The sequence below is a fragment of the Pristis pectinata genome, chromosome 13 (genome assembly GCF_009764475.1).
Source record: "Pristis pectinata isolate sPriPec2 chromosome 13, sPriPec2.1.pri, whole genome shotgun sequence".
In the NCBI taxonomy this organism is placed as follows: domain Eukaryota; kingdom Metazoa; phylum Chordata; class Chondrichthyes; order Rhinopristiformes; family Pristidae; genus Pristis; species Pristis pectinata.
The window spans coordinates 2,723,414-2,742,179 of record NC_067417.1 but is presented as its reverse complement, the minus strand read 5'-3'; the positions used below and the strand labels follow the sequence as shown (position 1 = coordinate 2,742,179).

Below are 18,766 nucleotides of genomic sequence, written 5' to 3'. Positions count from 1 at the left end.
TCTGTATTAATTTGAAAACTAATAAAAAGATTGAAAAAGAAAGAGAAGCAACATCTTACGGATGATGCATTAAACCACAGCTTCTTCATCCCAGAGCACCATATTGAAGATGTGCAGGTTGGTCTCCCTGACCAATATTTACAGCATGTAGTGGTTGCTACCGCGAAATAAAAGAAGACGCTAGTCGAAGGATTGTCAAACAAGAACTGGTTTATTTTCCCGCCTTGCGCGGGCCTTTTAAGGGAGACTGTTCCCACCCAATGCAACCGGCAATGACGTAAGTACTACGTCATCAAGTCTTTCCTGCGCGCGGGTTCTCACCGTCACCCGGGAAAGACAAGGCCCGCCGCCATCTTGGGCCTCGTTGCTCCGACGCCGTGCGACCCAACTGCCGAGCCGGTTCGCCTGACCGGATGGTGAGTCGCTACACAACCCCCCCCCCCCCCCCACCCCCAGAACCGGCGATACAATCCCCAAGGTCCGCGGGCTGTGCCAGCCGCCGCTTAGGGGGTCGGCCTCTGCGTCGCGGCGTTGAAACCTCGACCGGTTGTTGCAGATCTAAATGGGCCGGTTTGAGGCGGTCCGTCGTGAAAACCTGTTCCCTGCCCCCAACGTCCAAAATAAAGGTGGATCCATTATTCCTTATGACTCGGAACGGTCCCTCATATGGTCGTTGCAACGGCGCCCGAGGTGTGCCCCTGTGAATGAAAACAAACTTACAGTCTCGTAGTTCTTTGGGCTGGCAGGATGGGGCTTGACCGTGCCGCGAAGTGGGAATCGGGGCCAAGTTGTCGAGCTTCTTGCACAGTCTTTGTAGGACTGCTGGGGGTTGTTCCCCTTGGTCTCGAAGGGCAGGTATGAAATCCCCAGGGACAACTAGTGGCGCCCCGTATACAAGCTCAGCTGACGAAGTGCGGAGGTCTTCTTTGGGGGCAGTGCCTATGCCGAGGAGGACCCAAGGCAGCTCGTCAACCCAGTTAGGACCCTGCAGGTGGGTCATCAAGGCTGATTTCAGATGGCGGTGAAAACGTTCCACCAACCCGTTTGATTGAGGATGGTAGGCCGTGGTGGTGTGCAGCTGCGTCCCTAGCAGGTTCGCTAATGCAGCCCAGAGACTGGAAGTGAATTGGGTGCCTCTGTCTGAAGTGATGCGGGCCGGAACGCCAAAACGTGAGACCCAAGTTGTGAGCAGCGCCCGGGCGCAGGAATCAGTCGTGATGTCAGTCAGGGGGGTTGCCTCTGGCCACCTCATGAACCGGTCCACGATGGTAAGGAGGTACTGGGCTCCTCTGGAAACCGGCAGAGGGCCCACGAGGTCGACGTGTATGTGGTCGAGCCTCCTACGGGTAGGCTCGAACTGCTGTGGCGGGACTTTGGTGTGTCGCTGGATTTTCGATGTCTGGCAGTGCGGACAAGTCCTGGCCCACTCACTGACCTGTTTGCGCAGGCCATGCCAGACAAACTTGCTGGCGACCAGTTGGACAGTGGATCTGATGGACGGGTGCGCCAACCCATGTACCGAGTCAAAAACGCGTCTCCGCCAGGCTGCAGGGACTATAGGGCGGGGCTGGCCCGTTGCGATGTCGCAAAGTAGGGTCTGCTGACCTGGACCAGCCAAGAAATCTCGGAGCTGCAGGCCCGAGACTGCGGTTCTGTAGCTGGGCAGCTCGTCGTCGGCTTGCTGTGCGTCAGCTAGGGCCGTGTAGTCGACACCCAAGGATAGGTTGTGGATGGTCGGTCTGGAAAGTGCATCAGCAACGACATTATCCTTTCCGGAGACATGTTGGATATTTGTTGTGAATTCGGAAACGTAGGATAAATGTCTCTGCTGACGAGCTGACCAGGGATCGGAGACTTTGGAGAAGGCAAAGGACAAAGGCTTATGATCGGTGAAAGCGGTGAAAGGCCTGCCTTCTAGAAAGTATCGGAGATGCCGGACCGCCAGATACAGTGCTAGAAGTTCCCGATCAAAAGCGCTGTATTTCAGTTCGGGCAGTCTAAGGTGCTTGCTGAAAAATGCCAAGGGTTGCCAGCGGCCTTCGAGTAGCTGTTCCAGTACCCCACCCACCGTGGTGTTGGACGCGTCCACCGTGAGGGCGGTTGGAACGTCTGTCCTAGGGTGTACCAGCATCGTGGCGTCTGCCAGGGCGTCTTTGGCCTTAACGAAGGCAGCCGCAGCCTCGTCAGTCCAGGTGATGTCCTTGCCCTTACCAGCCAGCAGCGAGAACAGAGGGCGCATGATACGGGCTGCTGCAGGGATGAAACGATGGTAAAAGTTGACCATCCCAAGGAATTCCTGTAGGCCTTTGACTGTGTCGGGGCGGGCAAAATGGCGGATAGCGTCTACCTTGGCGGGTAGGGGTGTTGCCCCGTCGCTGGCGATTTTGTGGCTGAGGAAATCGATAGAGTCAAGTCCAAATTGGCACTTGGACGGGTTGATCGTGAGGCCAAAATCGCGGAGGCGGGAATACAGCTGGCGGAGGTGGGAAAGGTGTTCCTGGCGGTTACGGCTGGCGATCAGTATGTCGTCTAAGTAAATGAACACGAAGTCCAGGTCTCGGCCTACCGCGTCCATCAGCCGCTGGAAGGTCTGTGCGGCGTTCTTAAGGCCGAACGGCATTCGAAGGAATTTGAAAAGGCCGAATGGGGTGATAATCGCAGTTTTGGGGACGTCATCCGGATGGACCGGGATTTGGTGGTATCCCCGAATGAGGTCCACTTTGGAAAAGATGCGGGCCCCGTGTAAGTTCGCTGCGAAGTCCTGGATGTGAGGGATGGGATAGCGGTCCGGGGTGGTGGCATCATTCAGCCTGCGGTAGTCGCCGCAGGGCCTCCACCCTCCGGTAGCTTTGGGGACCATGTGCAGGGGGGAGGCCCAGGGGCTGTCTGACCTGCGAACAATCCCCAGCTCCTCCATGTGACGGAACTCTTCCTTTGCCAGGCGGAGCTTGTCTGGAGGTAATTGTCGTGCTCGGGCATGAAGGGGTGGCCCTGTAGTAATGATGTGGTGTCATACCCCGTGTTTGGGCCTAGAATTTGTAAACGGAGGTGCCAAAATTGATGGGAATTCGGCTAGGAGCTTGGTGAAATCGTTGCCAGAAAGGGAAATGGAGTCCAGGCGCGGGGCTGGTAGGCTGATTTCTCCCAGGGGATAGGTCTGGAAAGTGCTAGAGTGGACTAACTGCTTCCCTCACAGGTCGACTAACAGGTTGTGGGCCCGAAGGAAATTGGCTCCTAGGAGTGGTCGGGCGACGGTGGCAAGGATAAAGGTCCAGGTAAAACGGCTGCCGCCAAATTGTAATTGAAGTGTACAGGTACCGAAAGACCGTATCGTTGTACCGTTGGCGGCATTGAGTACAGGACCTGGTGGCCTGTTATGAGTGTCGCGGCCGGTCGGGGGCAAAATACTGACCTCTGCTCCTGTATCAACGAGGAAACGCCGTCCAGATTTCTTGTCCTGAACGAATAGGAGGCCCTGTCGTTTCCCTGAAACTTGCAGGGTGGGCGGCATCGACGGGCCTCCGCGCCCCACCTCTAATGGTAGAAACACAGCTGGTCACCCGTGTCGTCGTCTGCGTTCCTGGGTCGTGGCTGCTCAGTTGCTGGGACTGGGCGAGGCGGGCGTTGGGCTCGCGGCCTGGTGATTTGGCTGACGGACGAACTACTCTCGCATTTGGCCTTCCACAGGACATCTGCCCGGGCGGCCACCTCACGGGGTTTGCTGAAGTCGGCATCAGCTAACAACAAGTGGATGTCATCGGGGAGCTGTTCGAGGAAGGCCTGTTCAAACATCAGGCATGGCTTGTGTCCCTCGGCCAATGCCAGCATCTCATTCATTAGCGCGGATGGGGATCTGTCCCCCAGGCCGTCCAGATGAAGCAGGCGGGCGGCGTGCTCACGACGGGAGAGGCCGAAGGTCCGAATCAAAAGGTCTTTGAAAGCTGGATACTTATCTTCCTCCGGAGGTGACTGGATGAAGTCTCCAACCTGGGCGGCTGTCTCCTGGTCCAGAGAGCTAACCACATGGTAGTACTTCGTGGAGTCGGAGGTGATCTGCCGAAGGTGGAATTGCTTTGGCCTGGTCAAACCAGACGCGGGGACGAAGTGTCCAAAAGGTGGGCGGCTTGAGGGCCACTGCGTTGGCTGCTGCATTGTTGTCCATTGCACGGGTCCAAAATCCGTTTGGACTGTCAGGGTCACCAATGTAGCGGTTGGTACCGCAAAATAAAACAAGACGCTAGTCGAAGGATTGTCAAACAAGAACTGGTTTATTTTCCCGCCTTGCGTGGGCCTTTTAAGGGAGACTGTTCCCGCCCAATGCAACCGGCAATGACGTAAGTACTACGTCATCAAGTCTTTCCCGCGCGCGGGTTCTCCGCGTCACTCGGGAAAGACGAGGCCCGCCGCCATCTTGGGCCTCGTCGCTCAGACGCCGCGCGACCCGACTGCCGAGCGGTTTGCCTGACCGGACGGTGAGTCGCTAGAAGCATAACCAACGTCAATAGGGACAAGGCCGTCTGGAAGTTATCACGTACCTGCCCGTGGGACCTTGTTGTTTGCAATCTGCCTGCAATGTCTTCTGTAAAACCACGGCTACATTTCATAGGTTTTTTTTTAATTGTCTGTGAGGTGCTTTGGGACAAACCAAGGCATGAAGTGGAAATTCTTCCCGGACTTCAGAGCACAGTTCCTGCCATTTGTCAGAATCACAATGGACCAAACCTCTTCCCATTTTAGTTTTACTTGGACTGTCCCTGGTTCTCAGTGCTAACCTGGTTAGTCCACGCTGGGCTGGTGGGATGTGGGAAGCCAGAATCACTGTTCCTGTTCTGGGAATCTAGTTGTTGGTGTCAGTTAATCCATTGCAAAGTCGCCTTTTATTAACAGAACACTGGAAGAACTCAGCAGGAACTCAGCCAAGAGTGTAAGTTGACGAGAGAGTGGACAGGCTGGGACTGTTCTCCCTGGAGCGAAGGAGACTGAGGGGTGACCTGACAGAGGTTTACAAAATCACGAAGGGCATCGATAGGGTGGATGGTCACAGTCTGTTTCCCAGGGTAGGGGAGTCTAAAACTGGAGGGCATAGGTTTAAGGTGAGAGGGGAAAGATTTAAAGGGCACCTGAGGGGCAACTTCTTCACACAGAGGCTGGTACATATATGCAATGAGTTGCCAGAGGAAGTGGTTGAGGTGGGTACAATAACACCACAACATTTAAAAGACACCTGGACGGGTACATGGATAGGAAAGGTTTAGAGGGATATGGGCCCAACACAGGCTAATGGTACTGGCTCAGGTAGGCCCCTTGGTTGGCATGGGTGTGATAGGCTGAAGGACCTGATTCTGTGCTGTATGACTCTATGACAATGTCAATTTTGCCTCCACAGATGCTGCTTGGCCCGCTGAGTTCTTCCAGCGTTCTGTTTGATCCAGTTTACAGCATCTCCAATCTCTTTTGTCTTTTATCAAATTGAGTAACTGTCGATCTCACTCAAACTTCCTGTAGGCTTTGGCCAACAAGACAGGCTGTGGCCAGGACACTTCATGGGAGCTTGTCAGTTGCCTCAGGAACAAGTCTGAAGAAGAAATATTGAACCTCACCCAAACCACTGTAGGTGAAAGTCACTCTCTTACCTCTTCACTTTGTGAATGTTTTCATTTCTGTATCTACTGTAACATCACCAGCTGCACACGCTCTCAGTCTCCAGTGCATTAACATTGAGATGACAAAACACACACAATGCTGGAGGAACCCAGCAGGTCAGGCAGCATCTATGGAGGGAAATAAACAGTCGACATTTTGGGTCAAGACCCTTCATCAAGACTATTTCCCTCCACAGATGCTGCCTGGCCTGCTGAGTTCCTCCAGCATTGTGTGTGTGTTGCTTCATATTCCAGCATCTGTAGAATCTCTTGTGTCTCCAAAGTCGAGATGAGTTGTCCTGTTCTGGGTAGAAGTCTCTGTAGAAAGTTAAATGGCTGAAAATGGACCGATGGCCAGGTGTGTGTCCTCACACAGAGCCCAGGTCCTGCCGCTGCTCAACCACGGACACCTTAGTTTCCTTCCTCCTGAGATCACACCCAGAGTGTGCATTGCCTCAGCTCCACCTCCAGGGGTCCCACAGACCTCTGGGGACAAGTGGGTGAGGCAGTTACAACAGGATCATTTAAGAAGCACTTGGCTGGGTACATGGAGGGGTGGGGCTTGGAGGGATATGGGCCGAATGCAGGAAATTGGGACTGGCTGGGTGGGCACCGTGGTCAGCATGGACTGGTTGGGCTGAAGCACGGGTACAGGCCCTGTATTGTTCAATGACTCTATTTAAAGGGGACCAGAGGGGCAGTTTTTTCCACAGAGAGTGTGTTCCATATATAGAACAAGCTGCCAGAGGAAGTGGTTGGGGCAGGTACAATAAAAACATTTTAAAAAAACATTGAGACAGGTTCATGGATAGGAAAGGTTTGGAGAGATATGGACCAAAGGCAGGCAAATGGGACCAGCATGGATGAGTGGGCTGAAGGGTCTGTTTCAATGCTGTATAACACTATGAATCTATGACTTTATGACCATGTTTCTGAAGTGCTTCTCCTGGTTGAGGGAGCCGTGTACATTCATCATGTGTTTGAACTGTTTTACAGCCTGTGTTTTTGGCACGAATCGCCCCAGTTAAACTTTTCCTCCTTGTATCCCCAACCAGCTGTTTGCGCCCATAGTGGTGGATGGGATCTTCCTAACCAAAGATACCGAGCAGCTCTTTGAGGCTAAAGAGTTCACTGTAGTCCCCTACATGTTAGGAGTCACCAATCATGAAGCTGGCTGGATTTTATCAAAGGTGAGATCAAGTTAATCAATTTAACTCTGTTGTAGGCTCACGACCCGAAACAGCGACCATCCCTCTGCCTCCACAGATGCTGCTCGACCCGTCGAGCTCCTCCAGCCGTCTGTTCGTTGCTCCAGGTTCCAGTGTCTGCCGTCTCTTGTCTCCAGGTCACTTTAAGTCTTTCTTTGACCGACTCGAAATACTGTGCTCAGTTTTGGTCACCCTGCTGAAGGAACGATGCCATTAAAGCTGGAAAGACTGCAGCAGAGATTTAAGCGGATGTTGCTGGGACCCAAGGGACTGAGTTATGGAGAGTTTGAGCAGGTTGGGACATTTTTCATTGGAGCGTAGGAGAATGAGGGGTGATCTTAGAGGTGTATAAAATCATGAGGGGCATAGACGGGTGAATGCACAGGGTCTTTTTTTTTCCCCAGGGTTGGGGAATCAAGAACTAGAGGGCATAGTTTTATGGTGAGAGGGGAGAGATTTAATAGGAACCTGAGGGGCAACTTTTTCACCCAGAGCGTGGTCAGTATATTGAACGAGCTGCCAGAGGAAGTGGTTGAGGCAGGTACAATAACAACATTTGAAAGGTACTTGGATAGGAAAGGTTTTGAGGGATATGGGCCAATTGTGGACAAATGGTACTAGCTTAAGAAGGTACCTGGGTTGTCATGGACATGTTGGGCTGTAGGACCTGTTTCCGTGCTGTATGACTCTATATCCTGAGAAGCTAACCGACTGATTCTAAGGTGTGTGATGGAGATGCAGAAGATCTCAACTGGTTTGGACAGGGTGAATAGTGGAAGATGTCCCGTTACTGAGTGGTTCAAGGATCCAGGGCATGGGTTTCAAATTTTGGGCAAAAGAAACGGGAGAGATATGAGAATCAGGTTTATTATCGCTGACATGATGTGAAATTCGTTGTTTTGCGGCAGCAGGACGGCGCAAGACATAAAAATTACTGTAAGTTACAAAAATAAATAGTGTAAAAGAGGAATAACGAGGTGGTGTTCATTGGCTGTCTATGAAATGGAACTGTCTGCCTGTAGAGCTGGTGGGAATGGAATCTGGCTGGGCTCTTGAGGGAATTGGACAGGGATCTGAGGGAGAATGATGCAGAGCTTTGGGGAAAGTGCAGGGGAATGGGGCGGGTGCATTTGCTGTACTTGTTGCCAGCATAATGGGCCACTGGGTCTCCTCTGTGGTGGAACAATGTGTCTTGTCCAGGGTTTGATGTGGAACGATCCTAGTCACCTATCCTGAGCTACTGACGTCAGTGAACGTTTCCAAATTTGGGCATAAGAGTTTGGTCTGGGTGTCAGACACTGGACCTGTTGGTTGGTCTGGGTGGCAGACTGTTGTATTGGGGGTACCTACTACCACCAGCCACAACATGTGGGAAGCCACTTCCTTCATGCTAGCAGGGAGCTAAGCCCCAGTAAACCACACTCCAGCCCTCCAATCTGCAGATGAGGCAGCACCAGCCAGACCCCAACACCACTTGGAACCTCATCGAGTCATACCGGCAGAAACAGGCCCTTCGGTCTGTTACGGACTCAGTGAAAGTCCCTTTAAGATAGAGATTGTGTGTGTATGTGTGTGTGGGGCGTGCTTACGTCAATAGAAGATAAAGGACGTAATGACATTGTTGAAGAAGTCAGAAGAAGAAGGAGAGAGAGAGAGAAGGGAGAGAGACACCAGCCTGCTTGTTTTCTCTATCGATGGATGAGAAACAATAACTGTGTTTGCCACTGAAACCCATGTATGGAAGTTGGAAGTAATCCGGTGGAGTTCACTTTGTTGCTGACCTGTAGAAGGAAACAGGTATTTGTGTGTGGACGACCACGATTCGGATGCTTTTCGGGGTGAGGAAGTCACTACCGCGTAAACACTGAAGTGTCGTTTGGGTTCCATCGTGGAACATTTGGATTTCATATGTACTCTCTCTATGTTTCTCTACGTCTACGTCTTATCTTCTGACAACGGTGGTTGTTGAAGAAACCCTTGCTCATGTTTCACCTTATGGCTTGCGGAACTGAACTTTAAGAACCATTCCGGAACTTGGAGTTTGGGACTTTGTCACACACACACACGAAGAGTTTAGTTTTGGGGTTAACGTTCGAGGTTTAACATTTTTGAATTCTAACATACTAACATTTTTACTTTTATTTTACGTATTATCATAAGTAGTAATTAATAAAATAGTTTTTAACACTGAATCATGCTCAGTGTGTTTCTTTTGTTGCTGGTTCGTGACAGGTCCAACTGGTCCAGGCTGACCAAGATGCCAATCAAAGCTAGTCCCATCTGCCCACGTTTGGCCCATATCCCTCTAAACCTTTTCTATCCACGGACCTGTCCAAGTGTCTTTTAAATGTTGTGGTGTTATTGTACCCACCTCTACCACTTCCTCTGGCAGCTCATTGCATATATGTACCACCCTCTGTGTGAAGAAGTTGTCCCTCAGGTCCCTATTAAATCTCTCACCTTAAACCTATGCCCTCTAGTTCTTGATTCCCCAAACCTGGGAAACAGACTGTGACCATTCACCCTATCTCTGCCCCTCATGATTTTATACACCTCTATAAGGTCACCCCTCAGTCTCCCATACTCCAAGGAATGAAGTCCCAGCCTGGCCAACCTCTCCCTATAACTCAGGCCCTCGAGTCCTGGCAACATCCTCGTAGATCTTCTTTGCACTCTTTCCAATGTAATGACGACTTTCCTATAAGAGGGTGACCAAAACTGAACAGAGTGCTCCGTGCGGTCTCACCAACGTGTTGTACAACTGCAGCATAACGTCCCGTTCTCTGGAACATCTGCCTCCAAGGCAAGAGTGCTACTGCGTAAGCCATGGCCATTCACATAAGTGAGGCTGATCGCCCATAGGGTGATTGAACCACCTGAGAGATCGTCCAGGCTGAAGTTAGTGATGCGGAGTGCCTGGGTGGAGTCCCCCACCAGCTTGACTGAATGACTTTGGTATCTGAGGCTTGGTAAGGGCATCTCATTGACCCCACTTCCCAAGTCATCGATGGCCCTTTACAAACACCTACGGCAAGGTCCACTCTGGTCTTCTGGATCTCCCGGTGGCTAGCCATTTTAATTCCCCTCCCCATTCCCACACCCACATGCCTGTCCTCGGCCTCCTCCACTGCCAGGGTAAAGCTAAGCACAAATTAGAGGTACAGCCCCTCCTATTCCCCCGGATAGTCTACAACCCGACGGCGTGAACATTGAATTCTCCAAGAGAAACAAAGGACTGCAGATGCTGGAATCTAGATGAAATCTCCAAATTCAGTTACTATCCCCCCCCACCCCGTCCCTTTTCTCTCTCCTCCTGATCTCCCCAGTTCCTCCCACACCCACCCCACCCTCATCACGGTCTCTTTCCCCTCCCCCACCCCCTCCATCTGCCCGTCACCTACACACCCCTCCCACTGTGTCCCCTCCCCCCCCCACCTCCCTCCCCTGGTTCCAGGCTCCACCTTCCTCTCCTATCAGATCCCACCATCTGCAGCCCTCCGTCACCTCCACCCGTCACCTCCCGGCCTCTGTCGCCGTCCCCACCCTCCCCTCCTTCATCTGCCTATCACCTGGATCCACCTATCACCTGCCAGCTCTTGCTCCACCCCTTCACCTCTTTATACCGGCTATCTCCCCTCTGTCCTTTAGTCCAGGTGAAGGGTCTCGACCCGAAACATCGAATGTCCATTTCCCTCCATGGATGCTGCCTGACCCGCTGAGTTCCTCCAGCAGACTCCAGCATCAGCCGTTTCTGTGGCACTAGAGGTCCCTGCCTCACTCTGAGCACATCACACGCTGAGGAGCACCTCTAGAAGGTGGCGATGTACCTAACAGGACGTAGGTGACTGGATAACTGGACTGTCAGTCATCTCGTACTGTAGGTGGCACTGACTGCATGCATCCCCCCAGTATCCTGCACTCATTGAAGTTTATCAGGAATTCTGCCGCAGTTTTGGTCAGGAGTTCTGTTTGCTGTTGTTCATTGCTGAAACTTTGCTGATAGCCCTCTGTGAGTCCCCTCCCCTCACTGCTCTCTCATTGGCTGATTCAACTGAAACATCTTGCTGTCAACCAAACCTCTCTCCTTGGGTGGGGTCAGCTCCTTGGTCCCCAGATATGGTCGGTAGTCCATGCACACTGGTCTCCCCCTGTCAGTGTGGATAGGGACAGCTGAATGCATGGTGTTAAACAATGTACACTAGTCTTCAATTTTAACTGTTGTGTCCTTTCAGATGATGAATCCGCCTGGCTGGGAGGAAGGAATGGACAAAGAGACCTCAAAGATGATCATCAACAACACATACTTAGTGAGTGTCTATCCAATCTCATCTCTCAACTTTTGGAATGAATTCCTGCAAACTTTTTCAGTCTGTTAAACCTTAGACTAACGCACAAGATGCTGGAGCAACTCAGCGGGTCGGGCAGCATCTGTGGAGGGAAATGGAAGTCAAGAATTCGGGTCCCGACCCAAAATATTAACTGTCCACTTCCCCCTACAGATGCTGCCCGACCCGCTGAGTTCTTCCAGCATCTTGTGTGTCACTCCAGATTCCAGCACCTGTAGTCTCTGGTGTCTCTAAACCTCACATTGTGTTGGCTATATTGGAGCATTGGCAGTGTGGGTGTAGGTAACGCCACAGAGGATGTAGGTATTCTACTGGGCAGCAGTGGTGTTGGACGTGGTTCTCACTGTGATCACTAACAACGGCCACAGTTTTTGACAAGTACTTGATGTACTGGTGAAAGGCAATACCTCTCTCTGTGGTCGACCTTGGGAAGCCTGGTGAGGATTCCTTCTCCCATAGAGGGGTAGAGGCAGGAACACAGCAGGCTGTCAGATGGTTTGGTGAGGGAGAAAGATTGCGGATGAGTGGATGGACAAGGCCTAAAGGGACTCCAGGGTCAGTACTGGTCAATGCCATGGTCTGCAGTCTAACGTTAATAAACATTCTGGGATCTCAAGGTCAAAGTAAGATATCTTTATTAGTCACATGTACATCAAAACACACAGTGAAATGCATCTTTTTGCGTAGAGTTTACTGGGGGCAGCCTGCAAGTGTCGCCACGCTTCCAGTGCCAACACAGCATGCCCACAACTTCCTAACCCGTACGTCTTTGGAATGTGAGAGGAAACCGGAGCACCCGGAGGAAACCCACGCAGACACGGGGAGAACGTTATAACAATTACATGTGTGCACAGGTGCAACGAAAAACTTACTTGCAGCAGCCTCACAGGCACATAGCATCAGATACACAACATTCAGAAGAAATAATAAATTATACACAATTTTTACAGGAAAGAATACAATTAGAACAAAAAAACAAAGTCCAGTGTCCAACAAAGTCCAAACAAAGTGGTCACAGTGTTGCTATACTGAGGTAGTGATTAGGGTTGTGGTGGTTGGTTCAAGAACTGAATGGTTGAAGGGAAGTAGCTGTTCCTGAACCTGGTGGTGTGGGACTTCAGGCTTCTGTACCTCCTGCCCGATGGGAGCTGCGAGAAGATGATGGTGGGGATCTTTGATGATAGATGTTGCCTTCTTGAGACAGCGCTTCCTGTAGATACCACCGTTGGTGGGGAGGGATGTGCCCGTGATGTATTGGGCTGATATCTCCAAAGCACAGGGCTGTTTGATGCTGGATTATTGATGTTTTGCATAACAGATTTACAAATCTCATCAGCTTGGGAAAGAGACTGCTGAATCAATACTGAAGAAAAACAACTTTAAATTTCATGGAACACTTAAGGTCCCAGAGATGGGAACTCTGGGGAAAGAAGAGGGTTAAGAAAAAATTGATAAGGTATCCCAACCAAGGTTATTGTGAGAAATAGAAGGAGGGAACATCTTGCCATGGCTGGCCACCAGGGCTCAGGGAGGGGGCATAAATGAGTCATTTCTGAGGTGACAAGATGCGAGGAGAAGTGAGCCACAGGGAAAGTTTTTACAGTTTCTCCCAGTGACTGGACGAAGGCACCAAAGGTACGTGTGGCACCTGCTAGTGACAGAGAGCAGGGAAAGAAAGTCCAACTTCAAGTAACCTGCTCCCCCTTGGTCCCTTTTCTCTCTCCTCCAGATCTTCCCAGATCCTTCTACACTCACCCCATCTGCCCGTCACCCACACACTCCTCCCACTGGGTCCCCCCCCCCACCTCCCTCACCTGATTCCATGCTCCCCCTCCCATCAGATTCCATCTCCAGCCCTTTGTCACCTCCACCTCTCACCTCCCAGCCTCCCCATCTCCACTCTCTATCTCCCCTCCTCCATCTGCCTATCGTCCCTCCTTGCCTGGATCTACCTATCACTTACCAGCTTTTACACCCCCCTCCCCCCCACCCTTATACCGGCTATCTCCCCCACCTTTCAGTCCAGGTGAAGAGCCTCGACCCGAAACGCCGACTGTCCACTTCCCCCCACAGATGCTGCCCGACCCACTGAGTTCCTCCAGCAGTATGTTTTTGCCCCAGATTCCAGCCTCTGCTGTCTCTGGCGCACCCATTGGGAAAGAGAAAGTGGGTTCAGTGGGTGGGAAAGGATCTGGCAAATGGAGTTAATATGGGAACTGCCAACTTTAATGGCAAAAACACAGTATATTATCCACTGATTCACCAAAGACTAGTATACAGGTGCGGCAAGTAAAGAAAAACTCACAGAATGGTATTGTTTGTTGCAGGGGGAATTGAACACAAAGTTATGCACTCAAGTCAGGCACGGTAGCGTAGTGGTTACCGTAACACTATTACAGCGCCAGCGACCCGGGTTCAATTCCGGCCGCTGTCTGTAAGGAGTTTGTACGTTCTCCCCGTGTCTGCGTGGGTTTCCTCCAGGTGCTCCGGTTTCCTCCCACGTTCCAAAGACGTACGGGTTAGGAAGTTGTGGGCATGCTGTGTTGGCGCCGGAGGCGTGGCGACACTTGCGGGCTGCCCCCAGAACACTCTACGCAAAAGATGCATTTCACTGTGCGTTTCGAGGTACATGTGACTAATAAAGATATCTTATCTTATATAGATGTGGAAATGGATCTGGAGTGCTGTGTACATATTTCCTTATTTAAGGAAAGATGTTAATGCATTGGAAGCAGTTTATTAGACCTTACTTGGAATGGCAGGCTGACATGTGGAAAGGTTGGACAGATTAGCCTTGTATCTGCTGGAGTTTAAATTGATAAATTGGTATATTATTGTCACATGTACCAAGGTACAGTGAAAAACTTTGTTTTGCATGCCATCCATACAGATCATTTCATCCCATCAGTGCATTGGGGTAGTACAAGGGGAAAACAATAACAGAATGCAGAATAAAGTGTCACAGTTACAGTGAAAGTGCAGTGTAGGCAGACAATAAGGTGCAAGGTCAGCGTGAGGTAAATTGTGACGTCAAATGTCCATCTTATCGTACTAGGGAACTGTTCAATAGTCTTATAACAGCGGGATAGAAGCTGTCCTTGAGCCCGGTGGTACGTGCCTTCAGGCTTTTGTGTCTTCTGCCCGATGGGAGTGGGGAGAAGAGAGAATGTCCGGGGTGGGTGGGGTCTTTGGTTATGTTGGCTGCTTTACCGAGGCAGTGAGAAGTGTAGTCCACGGAGGGGAGATGTGCTGAATTTCTTTTGCCTCCTGAGGAAGTAGAAGCAAAGAAAAGTGAAAGGGGGCAAATGAAGCGCACAAAATCCTGAGGGGCCTAGACAGGGCGGATGTGGAGATGATCTAGAATTATAGGGCATTCTTTTTACAAAAAAATAAGGAGTTACCCATTTAATTTTTTCTTTTGGGGTTGTGAGTTTTTGGAACTCTCTTCCTCGAAAACTGCTGCAAGCAGAGTCTGTGTTGTTTAAGGCAGAGGTATATCGATTGTTGAGAAGCGAGAGATGAGGGGTTACCACTGGTGGACAGGCAAGTGGAGCTGAGGCGACAATGGGGATCTTATTAAATGTGGCTCAGATACAAGAGACTGAGCCCCCAGTTCCTGCTCCTAATTTGCTTGTTCATAAACAGAGAGAGAAGGAGCGAGGTGTGTGCAACTCCCTCTGGTCAGTGGGAGAGAGGAGGGATTGAAGGGTGAAGGCCAGTGGTAGGGGATCTGTCAGAAACGATGAGGAAGTCATGGAGGTGTACGTCCCAAAACAGGCCCTTCAGCCCCACTCATCCATGCCGACCAAGGTGTCTACCTGAGCTCGTCCCATTTGCCCACGTTTGGCCCGTATCCCTCTGAACCTTTCCTCTCCATGTGCCTGTTCAAATGTCCTTTTAATGTTGTTATTGTACCTGCCTCGACCACTTCCTCTGGCAGCTCATTTCATAAGACATAGGAGCAGAATTAGGCCATTCGGCCCTTCGATAATGGCTGATTTGTTTTTCCCTCTCAACCCCATTCTCCTGCCTTCTCCCCGTAACCTTTGACACCCTCACTAATCAAGAACCTTTCAACCTCCACTTTAAATATACCCAATGACTTGGCCTCCACAGCCGTCTGTGGCAATGAATTCCACAGATTCACCACCCTCTGGCTAAAAAAATTCCTCCTCATCTCTGTTCTAAATGGAAGTCCTATTCTGAAGCTGTGCCCTCTGGTCCGAGACTCTCCCACTGATGGAAAGATCCTCTCCACATCCACTCTATCCAGGCCTTTCAATATTTAGTAGGTTTCAGTGAGATCCTCCCCCCGACGCCCCCCCCCACCCCCAAGCCCTCCCCCCGTCATCCCTTGAAACTCCAGCGAGTACAGGTCCAGAGCCATCAAACGCTTTCTTGTAAACCTCCTCTGGATCATCTCCAACACCAGCACATCCCTCCTTAGATATGGGGCCCAAAACTGCTCCAACTGTGGTCTGACCAATGCCTTATAAAGCCCCAACCATTCCCATCACCTTCTATGTCAAAAAGTTGCCCTCAGGTCCCCTTTAAATGTTTCCTGTCACCTTAACCCATGGCCTCTAGTTTTTGGTTCCCATTCCCTGGGAAAAAGACTGCATGCATTCACCCGATCTATGCCTCAGTCTTGCTGTTACCTGTAGATTCAGACTTCCTGAGTGATGCCAGTTCAACCTGGTTTACATTGTTGTTTTGTGAATTCTTTCTGCTGGTTAACTGTGGCTGTGTTGGTTCCATTCTCTGAGAACAGCTGACAGAAGAGAATGTGCAACTCTCCCTGGACTACTACATGGGGGACACACAGGACAGGGTAAAAATCAGAGACCTGCACCTCGAGTTGCTTGGTGATGTGTTTATGCTGGTGCCTACCATCCGGGCTGCAAGATATTGCAGAGGTATGTAATCCAAACAAATATCTCTCTCTTCACTTCTCCCACCTGTGATTGCCTGTGACACTTCCCTACTTTTTATTCCCCAAGCTTCCTTATGGATATTTATATTGGTATTGGTTTATTATTGTCACATGTACTGAGGTACAGTGAAAAACTTGTCTTGCATACCGATCATACAGGTCAATTCATTACACAATGCAGTTACATTGGGTTAGTACAGAGTGCATTGATGTAGTACAGGGTAAAAACAATAACAGTACAGAGTAAAGTGTCACAGCTACAGAGAAAGTGCAGTGCAATAAGGTGCAAGGTCACAACAAGGTAGATCGTGAGGTCAGAGTCCATCTCATCGTATAAGGGAACCGTTCAATAGTCTTATATTCTCATATTCTGGCGAAAATAGCACTATCAGCAAGGCCAGCCTTTAGAACACAGTATAGCACAGCACAGGAATATGCCAATCTGACTAATCCCATCTGCCTGCACATGGTCCATATTCCTCCATTCCCTGCCTGTTCATGTGTCTGTCCAACAGCCCCCCCCCCCCCCCCCCCCCCCACCTACCCTGGCAACACATTCCAGGCACGTACCTCTGTCTGTATTTATATATAAAAAGAAAACTTGCTTTGTAACTGTACTTTAAACTTTCCCCCTCTCGCCTTGAACCTGAGTCCTCCAGAATTTGACATTTCCATCCTGGGTGAAGGACTATCGACCTTATCTATGGCTCTCATAATTTTTAAATTTCTATCAAGTCTCCCCTCAGCCTTCACCACTCCAGAGAAAAGTTTATGCAGGTTTATCCAACCTCTCCTCATCCAGGCAGCATCCTGATGAACCTCTTCTGCACCCTCTCCAAAGCCTCCACATCCTTCCCGTAATGGGGCAACCAGAACTGCACACAATACTTCCAATGTGTCCTAACCAAAATTTTCTTATACAGCTGCAACGTGACTTGTCAACATTTACACTTAACACCCCAACTAATTGCCCATCCCTAATTGCCCTTGAGAAGGTGTTGGTGAGCCCCAATCTGCAGTCCACCTAGTGAAGGGGCAGGGGATGGAGAGAGTTCCAGGATTTGGATCCAGCGAAGATGAACAGTTGCACTGTATTTCCAGTGAGGATGGTGTGTGGTTTGGTGGGGACCTGGAGATGGTAGGTAATGGGTTTGGGAGACAGTGTTGAAGTAACCTTGATGAACAGTTACACCCATGGTGCAACATTGGTGGATGGACAGCTCATCAAATCCATTGCTCTGGCTGATGGTACACAACTGGGAGTGTAAGTGCAGAGTTTGCTAAAAGTGGGGTTGGTGCTGGGACCTTTGTTGTTTGTACTTTACATAAGCGATTTGGATGTGAATGTACAAGGCACGGTTAGTAAGTTTGCGGATGATACTAAAATAGGTGGTGATGTAGATAGTGTAGAAGGTTATGAAAAATTACAGGAGGTCTTGATCAGCTGGGTCTGTGGGCTGAGGATCAGCAAATGGCTTTCAACCCAGATAAATGTGAGGTACAGTACTGCATTTTGGGAGATCAAACCAGGGGAGGACTTGCACAGTGAATGATGGAGCCCTGGGGAGTGTTGTGGAACAACGGGACGTAGGAGTGCAAGTGTATAGTTCACTGAAAATGGTGTCACAGGTAGACAGAGTGGTGAAGAAGGCGTTTGGCACGCTGGCCTTCATCAGTCAGGGCACTGAGTATAGGAGTTGGGAAGTTATGATGCAGTTGCATAACACATTGGTGAGGCCGCACTTGGAGTATTGTTCACAGTTTTGGTCGCCCTGTTATAGGAAAGATGTTATTAAACTAGAAAGAGCGCAGAAAAGATTTCCCAGGATGTTGCCTGGACTTGGGGGCCTGAGTTACAAGGAGAGGTTGCAAAGACTAGGACTTTATTCCCTGGAACATAGGAGATTGAGGGGTGACCTGATAAGTTCATGAGGGGCATAGACAGGGTGAAAGCACACAGTCTTCTCCCCAGGGAGGGGGGGCTAAAAACAAGAGGGCATAGGTTTAAGATCAGAGGCGAGAGATTTAAAAGGGACATCAGGAGCAGCTTTTTCACACATAGGGTGGTGCGTATTTGGAATGAGCTGCCAGAAATAGTGGTTGAGGCAGGCACATTAGCAACATCTAGACAAGTCCATGGGTAGGAGAGGTTTGGAGGGCTCTGGGCCAAACACGGGCAGGTGGGACTAGCTCGCTGGGCAACACAGTCAGCATGGACAAGTTGGGCCGAAGGGCCTGTTTCCGTGCTGTAAGACTGGCAGCACCTGATCCCAGCTCCATGACTCCTGGGCTGACAGGGAGGGAAATCAGCCAGGATTCCTGTTCTTGTAAATGGAATTGGTATCGGAATTGATTTACTGTTGTTATGTGTACCAAGATACAGTGAAAAACTTTGTTTTGCATGCTAACCAGACAGATCACCACATCAGTGCATTGACGTAGTTCAAGGGAAAAGCAATAACAGAGTGCAGAATAAAGTGTTACAGTTACAGAGAAAGTGCAGTGCAGGCAGACAATAAGGTGCAAGGTCATAACGAGGTAGATTGTGAGGTCAAGAGTTCACCTTCCATACAAGAGGTCCATTCAAGAGTCTTATAACAGCGGGATAGAAGCTGTCCTTGAGCCTGGTGGTACGTG

At 50.3% G+C, this 18,766-nt stretch overlaps 1 protein-coding gene across 1 annotated transcript in view; it reads left to right on the top strand.

The window, feature by feature from the left end:
- Window positions 1-18,766, top strand: part of LOC127577454 (fatty acyl-CoA hydrolase precursor, medium chain-like) — a 459,511-nt gene that overhangs the window by 38,391 nt on the left and 402,354 nt on the right. Inside the window, exons 7-10 of the mRNA XM_052028678.1 lie at window positions 5,506-5,610; window positions 6,698-6,832; window positions 11,083-11,157; window positions 15,968-16,112. Coding sequence (XP_051884638.1) covers window positions 5,506-5,610; window positions 6,698-6,832; window positions 11,083-11,157; window positions 15,968-16,112 — 460 coding nt within the window. The remainder of the gene's footprint in view (window positions 1-5,505; window positions 5,611-6,697; window positions 6,833-11,082; window positions 11,158-15,967; window positions 16,113-18,766) is intronic.